Source organism: Galeopterus variegatus, unplaced genomic scaffold, assembly GCF_000696425.1.
Source record: "Galeopterus variegatus unplaced genomic scaffold, G_variegatus-3.0.2 Scaffold256, whole genome shotgun sequence".
NCBI classification, from domain to species: Eukaryota; Metazoa; Chordata; class Mammalia; order Dermoptera; family Cynocephalidae; genus Galeopterus; species Galeopterus variegatus.
In genome coordinates, this window is record NW_007726367.1 from 261,646 (window position 1) to 271,715 (window position 10,070).

Here is a 10,070-nt window from a genome sequence, read left to right on the forward strand (position 1 = left end):
AGACTCACGCACTGTCAAATTGCCTTATGTAAATAAAAAATGTCAAAAGTCGGGTTTTCTTTTAAATAAAGAGTGAACTAATTACAAAGATTATTATTTGCTAGAGAGCTTCATCAGAAGTGCCTCCCTCTCCTGTCAGCAGTGTGGAAGAAGTCTGCCCATTTGCAGATAATGATAGCATCAGCTACCCTGGAGAGATGTTTTTTTTATATACCAGACTTGGTGTTAAGTGCTTTCATGCATTATTTCATTGAATCTGCAAAACAAGGTAAACTTCATCATAATCTCCATTTTACTGACAGGAAAACTGAGGCTCAGCAAGGTCAAAGTACACAGCTGAGATTCAAATCAAGGGCTATATGACCCCCAGAACCTAAGAGCATTACACACGCTGTATCAGATACAGATAGGACCTGCCCAAAGTCAAAACCAATGAGCCAGGGAAAATGTTGTGAAAAGCTATGGTGATTTGGACATGCAGAATAAGCTAAACTATAGTCCAGTTTGGGGATACTTGCTAGACATTTAAGCTTTTGTGAGTTTAAGAAGTAAATGTTTTTATAATAAGCCTAGGCTTGGCTTATCTACCTGGCTGGAATCACAATTCATCAGGGTATGCTTCACTTTTCCCAATAGATATGTGTCTATACAACTACGTGTAAGTCAAAGTTTTAAAAATTGTAATGGAAAATGGGATTCTTTGAATGTTAAATCTAGTCTTAGGGTAAATACTTTCTTAGAATAAATTTTTCGTTTTTGTAACCAATCTGAAAATGACCAAATTCCTCTATTGGGCCATCATAGTGTCCTAGGAGCACAGAGATGATAACAATTAGAAGTGACAAAGCAGGCTTCTTGAAAATGGTTTATAGCAGTGTTTCTCAAAGTGTGTTCCACAGATCTTGGGAGGAGGAGGGGTCCACAAAGACAAAACTATTTTTATCATAATTCTAAGATATTTTACTGTGTTGACATTTGTACTAATGACACAAAGCAACAGTGGATAAAACTGCTTGTAGCCTGAATCAAGGCAGTGGTGCCAAACTGTCCGGGTAGCCATTATATTCTTTACTGCCATGTACTCATGGTAAAACAAACAAAAAGTCATATTTACTTAAGACTGTCTTGATGAAAGAGTAAAAATTAATTTTAGTAAATCTCAACCCATGAGTACACATATTTTTAATCACCTATGTGAAAAAATGGGAGGTACACATAAAGCACTTCTGCTATAAGCCAAAAACTATAGTTAATCTCAGAAAATACTTGAGCGATTATTTGAGTTGGCAGCTGAAAACTAACTGCATTTTGTAAAGAATGCAATTTTTATTTGAATGAACAATTAACAGGCAAATTATGATATTCAGACTTGGGTATTAAGTGGACATTTTCTCAAATACAAATGAAGTGAGCCTGTCACTTCAAGGAAACAACTGACAGTATTTGTTACCAATGATAAAATTCAAGCTTTCAAGTGAAAACAAGTGAAAAACTTGTTTCCATTACCTTGAGTTTAATAGCTTCCTAACACTTAAACTCTTTTTTTAAAAAATGAGATAGGTAGTGATATTAACGAATGTGATTTTTTGATGTTATGTAATGACATGTCTAATGTCAACATTTGGAAGATTTGCATAACTCAGTGAACCAACACTTTCCACATGACCAATGACGGATGTTATAAAATCATATACGGGTAAAGCAGTCAATCAAAGGGTAAGACAGATCAATGGATTTTAATGTAACAGAGTACAGAAATTCACCAATATGGTTTCAGATGCCACATTGTGATTAACCTTTAAGAAACTGCCACTTGCTAAGTTTTAGTAAGGTATCAAAGAAGAGCGTCTACAGTTATCTGAAAAGGCAATTAAAACACTCCTCCCTGTTCTAATAATATAGCTGTGAGAGGCCAGAATTTTTTCATGTACATCAGCCCAAAGAGCATAACAAACAATTTGGATGCTGAAGCAGAAACCAGAGTCTAGCTGTTTTCTATTAAGTCAGATATCGAAGAGATTTGAGAAAATGTAAAAGAATGCCATTCTTCCTGCTGAGGGAGGGAAATATAGCTGTTTTTCATTTAAAATATTTATGTTTATTAGTAATAAGTTTATTGTTATTTTTAAATAAATTGATTAACGTTTGAAGATTTTCTCAGTTTTAACTTCTGGTATGGTAAATATCATAGATATAATATATATAATATAAACAAAGCTCTTTTGAGATACAAGCATAAAGGTGTCCTGAGGCCTAAAGGTTTGAAAACTTGTTATACAACAATATTACATTGACCTTTCCATAGGACAAACTGGTAAGAGACATTATATAGTACCTCTGAAGTAGAAAGGGCAAAGACAGCTTTTAAGCACAGGACAGAATGTTTAATTAGAAAATTTTTTTCCATACTGCAGTCAGCGAATATCAAAGAAATGCAAATTTCCCAGGAACAAATTCCCCAGAAGTGAGGGACAGTGGTATAGTAAGAAAAATGGTCTGAATTCTAGCACAGACCCTACTAGTCTCACTAGATATCAGTCTTCCCATCCACAAAGTGAGATATCAGAGTAGCCTATTTTTAGATTGCTTCCAATTGTCAATGCCATGATTCTAATCAGGGATCCTTGCCTAAATGGTGGCCCACAGGCTGCCTCTGGCCTACAGACTGCTTGGCTGTTACGGTATTTTGAGAAGGGCCCCATGAAGACAACTGGCTGGAGCTGAGTAAGAAGCTTCCCAGGGGAACTGATTTTCAGTTACAGCCCCAATCCAGCCCACTAAACTGCCCCTGCAAACTTTTGGATTTGCAACTTCTGGAATGAATGGCCCCTAAAAACCTTTCCAAATCTCAAACTCCATAATTCAGCTCCAGAGACAGAGTGTCTGAGTTCCTCACACACTCTGCCACTTGCTAGCTGTTTGGCTTTGGACAAGTTACTTAACTTCTCTGTGTCTGTTTCCTAATCTGTAAAATGGGATAACACTGACCTCAAAGGGCTGTTGAAGCTTAGCTAGGTGTTGACTGACTGTGCTTACAGAGTCGGCACTTGATAGTACTCTGTTAATGTGGTTTAATATTACTAACACAAAAGCACAGGAAGTATTCCCTAATCTCCCCCAAACCCTATACCAACTCCCCAGTAGCTGACGACTGCACTCCCCACGATCACGCTTACCTCCATACCAACTGCCAGATCCCACAGTTCCACATTCCAGGACCCACAAGATGCTCCTCAGACCTCTACTTGTCCTTCCCCACCCTAAATCCCTTTGCTGAGACCCCCGCCAGTACCGGGTTCCTACACAACCACAGCTCGGCACAGTGGCCATTCCACTGACCACTCTCCCAGCCTCTCCTCCCATCCCGGACCATTAAGCCTCCCTTTCCTTCAGACTGGAGGACACTTTTGGTCCCGCCGTGAGGGTCCAGGGGTCTATGGCCTAGGATTCTACGCAGGGAGGGCTCAGAAAGGATGGGAGAATAACTCCCCAACCTCCCGGAGGGGTACACGGCCACTCACCGTCCATTCCTAAAGGTGGCGGTTCCGGGTGCTCGAACCGGAAGCGGCCCTACACTGTTTGCAGTTCCCCTGGTTACTACGGAGTTCCGGGCCAATGGCGGTGGAGCTCCACTTACTGAGTCCGCCCCCAAGGAGAGTGACGTAACGCCGGCGCGCTAGAACTCCTCCTCCGATCTCCGGGTAGGACCAGCCTCCTTGGGCCGCCGATCGTTCTGCGCAGGCGCGCTGGAGGGGGTTGGGAGGGGCTCGGCAGTGTGGTGCGCAGGCGCCCTGGGCGCTGCCGACTGAAATAGCAATGGACGCGCTGGAGTCGTTGTTGGACGAAGTGGCCCTGGAAGGGCTCGATGGCCTGTGTCTGCCCGCGCTGTGGAGCCGCCTGGAGACTCGAGTGCCGCCCTTCCCTCTGCCTTTGGAGCCCTACACGCAGGAGTTTCTGTGGCGGGTCCTTGCCACGCACCCAGGCATCAGCTTCTATGAGGAGCCTCGGGAGCGACCGGATCTCCAGCTGCAGGACCGGTCAGCGGCCTGGCCGCGCGCGGGCACAGAGCCCGGGATCTTATGGAGCTGGGCGGGGGCGGGGGGAAGGAGTGGAGCCGAGGGAGGACCGGGAGCCTGATGGGCGGGCGCGGTGGTGAGGCTGATTTGGGGAACCTCAGGCCTGGCCGGGCCCAGGGGTCTGATGGAGTTGGGGGTCATCTGGTGATGGCCCAATATGTCCGTGTGTGTGTTGGGGGGCAGTGGTGAGCGTGACTGGGGGAATATTCTTCCGTTTTCAAAGAATATTTCCTTTAAAGTGAAGGATAGGGTTGGAACAGGAAGGCAGTTCAGATCAAGACTGGAAAAAGTTAAGGGACTGGCGGGTTAGCTCGGTTGGTTAGAACGCGGTGCTGATAACACCAGGGTCCAGGGTTCAATCCCTGTACGGGCCAGCTGCCAACAAAACACACACACGAAAAACAAAACACTGGAAGGGCTGGCTAGTTAGTTTACTTGGGAGAATGTGGAGCTGATAACACCAAGGTCAGGGGTTCAGATCCCAGTACTGGCCAGCTGCCAAAAAAAAAAAAAAAAAGACTGGAGATAGCAGTTGACGTCAACAGACCTTTATGGAGCACTTATTCAGTGCCAGACTAGAGAGCCTAAGGCAGCTAGTGATCTGCATAGGAGCAAACTTAGCAATAATACTAGTAGCTGACATTTATTGAGTGCTTACTATGGGCTAGGTACTATTCTAAGATCCTGTTCGAGGAGCTTCAGGATATTGAATTCACTTGATCCTCATAGTGATCCTATGAGGTAGGTGCAGTTATCCTCCCCATTTTACAGAGGAAGAAACTGAGTCATGGAGAGAGGTTAAGTAACCTGTCCAAGGTTATGGGGATAACAAGTGACTAAACATTGATTTGAACCCAGGCTGTCTTTCTCCAGAGTCTGTGCTCTTAAGCCATATTGTGAGGATCAGGGGATGTTCCCAGAAGTAATAATGTTCACGACAAGACTTTTTTTTTTTTTTTCTTAAAAGATGACCGGTAAGGGGATCTTAACCCTTGACTTGGTGTTGTCAGCACCACGCTCACCCAGTGAGCGAACCGGCCATCCCTATATGGGATCCGACCCCGTGGCCCTGGTGCTATCAGCACCGCACTCTCCAGAGTGAGCCACCGGCCGGCCCTCACGACAAGACTTAAAGTGGCAAGTTGCAAAGAGTACTCTGGAGAGAGAACAACAAATGTGAAAGTATGAAGGAAAAGAAGTAGTTAAGTTTGGCTGAAGTGTGGAATTGGAGGTAGGGGCAAAGAATAGTTGTTGACACTTACATTGTTAGCTGGAACTGCACTAAGATCCTTACATATAGCATATTATTTAAATTTTACAGTAACCTTAAAAGTGGGTATTATTATCTGCATTTTGGGGGTTAAGTGACTTGCTCAAGGTCATCAGTTAGCAAGGGCAGACCCACAATTTGAATCCAGGAGGTTTCAGTCCTTGATCCACTCTGCCCGTAATCAAATTGGACTGGAGAAGTAATCAATGATCATTTAATCCACTTAAAGAGTTTATCCTTTAAACAATCAGAAGCCATTTGGGGGTGGGGGGAGTCAGACTATAGGCAAAGAGTGAAGTAAAGAAATTTGTAGTAATCCAGTCACAGATAATCAACCATGGTCTGGCTTATCATAATAGGTGGGGGAAAGAAGAGGAGAAGATGGAATCAAGACCCACAGGGTACCTCAAAAAGTCATGGAAAAGTAGAATGAAAAAATAATGTGAATCTTGCCATGTACTTTTTTTTAAAAAAAGATGACCGGTAAGGGAATCTCAACCCTTGACTTGGTGTTTTCAGCACCATGCTCTCCCAAGTGAGCCATGGGCCGGCCCCCTTTACCATGAACTTTTTGAAGCACCCTTGTATCAGACAGAAGAATCAAGAGGATTTGATGACTGATGGATGTGGGGTGTAGGGAAGGTAGAAATCAAGGGTGACGTCCTCTGGCACCTGCTGTTTGGGAATCTGAGTGAACCCTGATGTCTTTCCCTGAGGCAGGGACACAGAAGAGCAGAAGTGGCTGAGAATATGTGTGGAGACACATTGAGTTTGAGGTTCTTTAGGTTTGTCCAAATGAAGGTTCTGTTTGGTAAACATCTGCCTGCGTGGGAGTGAAAGCAAGCCAGAAGGAGGGATGGGCTACACGTTTGTGAGTCATCCCATGTAGCATATAGTTGGTAATTAAAGCTGTTGGCTCAGATTATCCCTGGAAGAGAGTGTGGTGTGTGATTGGAGGCCCTTAGACATAGCCCTGAGGTGCACCTACATTTCAGGTTAGATGAAAGGAGACTGGGAAGGTGTGGTTGGACAGTCAGGCCACAGCGGTGTCCTGGAAGCTAGGGAGAAGACGTGATTTGACAATGGAGGGTTAAATTGTGCAAAGGTCATAGAGGGGGCAAAGAAGAAAAGGGTGGGAAAATGTATACATGATCTAGCCTCAAATAGACATGTGGGATGTGAGCGAGATTTCAAAGGAAAACTTGAGAAACTTGGCTGACCAGATTATAGAAGAAACACAGGTCAAGGATGTCTCCATGGTGTTGATAAGAAGCTACTGGGAGACTGTTGTGCCAAGGAGGGATTTTATTGGAGGTGGGAGGAGGCAGTCATAACTTTGGTTTTGATCTCATGGAAAGTGAGGTGTTTGATAGACTGTTGAAGACACTGGATTGATGTTTGGGGAAAAAGACAGAACTGAGGATTCAAAGCTGAGAATTGTCAACGTGTGGTGATAATTAAAACCATAAAAATGATGATAGCTAGTGGAGAGATAACTAAAGAGAGATGGAAAGATGACATCTTAAAGGAGGAAAGACTTGAATGATTCAGTCCAAACTTGGTGGTAGAGACTTGGCACCCAATTTGGAGGGGAAAAGGCCATGATTTGGTCTTGTAAGGTGGTTTTGGTCCCAGCACCCAGCCTCTGGGCAGTTTGGGGGATCCTGGAAAAGTCTGTGTTTTGAGGGTAGAAAGGCAGGAACCTCCTTGTCAAAACTATCTGCATTTGTGAGGCAGGGAGATCGCGACATCTCACCTCTTCTCTCTGATCTCTGCTGGAAGTTGTCCAAAAAACATGCCACTGAACCATGCATAGTTTCTGAAGCTGAGTTGGGGTTTGATATTTGTGCTCTCCCCCTTAGGTATGAAGAAATTGATTTGGAAACTGGCATTTTGGAGTCCAGGAGGGACCCGGTCCCTTTGGAGGATGTCTACCCCATTCATATGATCCTAGAGAATAAGGATGGCATCCAGGGCTCGTGCCGGTACTTTAAGGAGAGGAAAAACATTACCAGTGACATCAGGACCAAGTCTTTGCAGCCTCGTTGTACGATGGTAGAAGCCTTTGACAGGTAACTGATTTGTACCATCAGAAATTCCTGGGAATCCGAGAGCTTTGAAGACAGGAGTCTGGCCTGCAGCCTCCATGTCTATCAGAGTTCACCAGCCCTGCACTAGGCCACTTCTCGGCCTCCTTCACACCGCTCCTGTTGGGCCAATTGAGGTCAGAGGTCCTGCCTTTCCCCTTCCTTTCTGTCCATGGTCCTAGCACAGTTTGGTATGGCAGGTAGCTAACGTTTGGATGGTGCCTTTTGTTTTCTGGTCCTAGAGGGGCCCTATGCTCCCAGCCCTCCTTTTGCGAGTCCTCAATCAGTGTCTCAGTTTCCCAGAGTGGCTAATCCAAATTGTCATTATTCTCAAACTCCTAACCCCATTCTCACGTCTCTTCCTACTTTACAGGGCAGTGAACTCTCCTAACTTCCACCTTTTTCCTCCACTTCCAAGACTTCGAGAGTTTTCCATGTCTTTCCCCTTTCCTTAGACAGGTAGCCCTCTCTAAGGCTGTAATCTGGATGCTTCTCTCCCTCCTTTTCTCCCTTCCCCCCAGCCCAGCTCCCTATACCTCATGTTCCTTCCTACATCAAAGAGTAAGCTCTCTTTCTCCTTGATTTTCAACTTCTGCCTGTCTGCTGGTGCTTTCTGCTCAGCACTTTAACACAGATCGCCCCTCTCACAACAGAACATTCTCTTGACATAGCATGCCCTGTAACTAGCGACCTCTGTCCCTGCAGTTGTGCTTCTTGCAATAAACTCTGGTCTCACCATTTCCACCTCTTCCCCTCCCCTTCACTCCTTCCTGACTCTGTCACTTCACCACAATTTTGGCCTCTAAGATCCTGACTGACAAGCTAATGGACACTGTTAGGCCTGTAGTCTCCTTGACCCGACTGTATCATTAGGTACACTTGAAGCCTTTGTCCCCATGGCTTCCTGTCTTATGTTGTTTTTCTACTTTCCTCGCAGGTCCTCACCAGCTTTGTGGACTCCCCTACCTCCTTTCACCCCTTAAACATCAGCTGCTCCCAAGGGCTCTGCTGTCCCCCAAGCCTCTCTCCCAAGTGCCATGTGTATTATTTCAGTAACCTGCCCTTATAATCAGTGTGATCCCTACTCTCCTTAGCCCCAAATCTGCCTTTTCTGCCTTTTCTTCTCTCTCATTTCTTTATTCTGGCTAGGGGTATTCCCACGCATCTAGCTCTCCAAGCTGTGGACTTGGGACCCTGCTAGGGCCCTTCTCACCCTGACTTCTACATTTAATTGGCCACCAAGTCCTGTTGACTTGGCCTTCTCAATTCTTCTCCAACCCCCTTTGGCCTGAAATTAATGCAGTAGTTTCCTTTCTCCTTTGCTGCTGTCTCTCCTCTTTTTAACTTCCCAAGTGCATGGAGGGTTTCTTCCTACATGGAAATGTGATGGATAGTGCCCTCGTCACTCAAGGCAGAGGTTTCAGATGGGCCAGATCTGCCCACAGACAAGCTTCGTTTGCCTGGCATGGTGTTGTATTTTGTTTTTAATGTTATTTCATTGCTAATATTTAAAAACCTGGATATCTAGCTTCTTTCAGAAAATCACAACATCTAGCCACGCTGGGACTGATTTTTATTTTGCAATATAGGCCAGAGCCCCCTTCAGCTGAGCCGTGTACCGCCTGGTTCCACATATACTGCGATTTCCTTTGGTGTGCTCCCTGCCCTCCTGACTATAGCCTAGAAGGCTCTTTACCGTCTTTCAGAAAATCACAACATCTAGCCACGCTGGGACTGATTTTTATTTTGCAATATAGGCCGGAGCCCCCTTCAGCTGAGCCGTGTACCGCCTGGTTCCACATATCCTGTGATTTCCTTTGGTGTGCTCCCTGCCCTCCTGACTATAGCCTAGAAGGCTCTTTACCACCTAGCCCCTGTCCACCCAGCTCTCTGACCTCGGTTCCCTCCACCTCTCCACCCTGCCCTGTGCTTCAGCTGGAACACGCCGGGCTCCTTTCTGTCTCAAGGCAATGGTACATGCTGCTCCTTCTGCTTAGAAAGTTCTGCTCTCAGATCTTCCCATCACCACTTCCTTTTCATCACTCAAGCTTCAGCCTAATGTCTCAGAAAGTGTTCCCCATTGCCCAGGCACCATCATATTACTTTTTTTGGTACCCAAAATGGTTTTAAGTGTTTACTTATGTCACTTTTTCTTACCAGACTGTAAACTCCTCGAGGGTGGGGACTCTGTCCATCTCATTTCCTGCTGTATCTCTCATGTCTACAATATGTTGGCATAAAGTCAGCTCCTAGAAATACATGTTGACTGCTGACTGTTGGGTTTGAAGTTGTAACCCTGACCTGTGTGTGGAATCTGAACTCCCAGTGTGACATCACCAAGCTGTTCAGGATGTGGCCTCAGCTGACCCCTGGAGCTTCCCATCCTTCTGCTTCCCAGCTCACAGCCAAGCACCAGTGTCTGCCACACTGCACACCTGCCCCCCAGAGCAGGCATGTGCCTCCGCACCTCTGCAACCTGGCAGATTCTACTTCCTCACCCTTCTGCTTCTCACCTACCCAGCTTCCTGCTAACTCAAGAATCACCTCCTTGAGAGGTTTTCCCTAATTACCACCCACACGCTCTGTTTATATACACATAGCTTTGAACTGGGGCTGCTCATATATACTATTTCACAG

At 45.4% G+C, this 10,070-nt stretch overlaps 1 protein-coding gene across 1 annotated transcript in view; it reads left to right on the plus strand.

Annotated features, from left to right (window-relative positions):
• Positions 1-3,816: 3,816 nt before the first annotated feature.
• GTF3C1 (general transcription factor IIIC, polypeptide 1, alpha 220kDa) overlaps positions 3,817-10,070 on the plus strand; it is an 85,233-nt gene continuing 78,979 nt past the window's right edge. Inside the window, exons 1-2 of the mRNA XM_008566614.1 lie at positions 3,817-4,037; positions 7,209-7,418. Of these exons, the coding sequence (XP_008564836.1) occupies positions 3,817-4,037; positions 7,209-7,418 (431 nt within the window). The remainder of the gene's footprint in view (positions 4,038-7,208; positions 7,419-10,070) is intronic.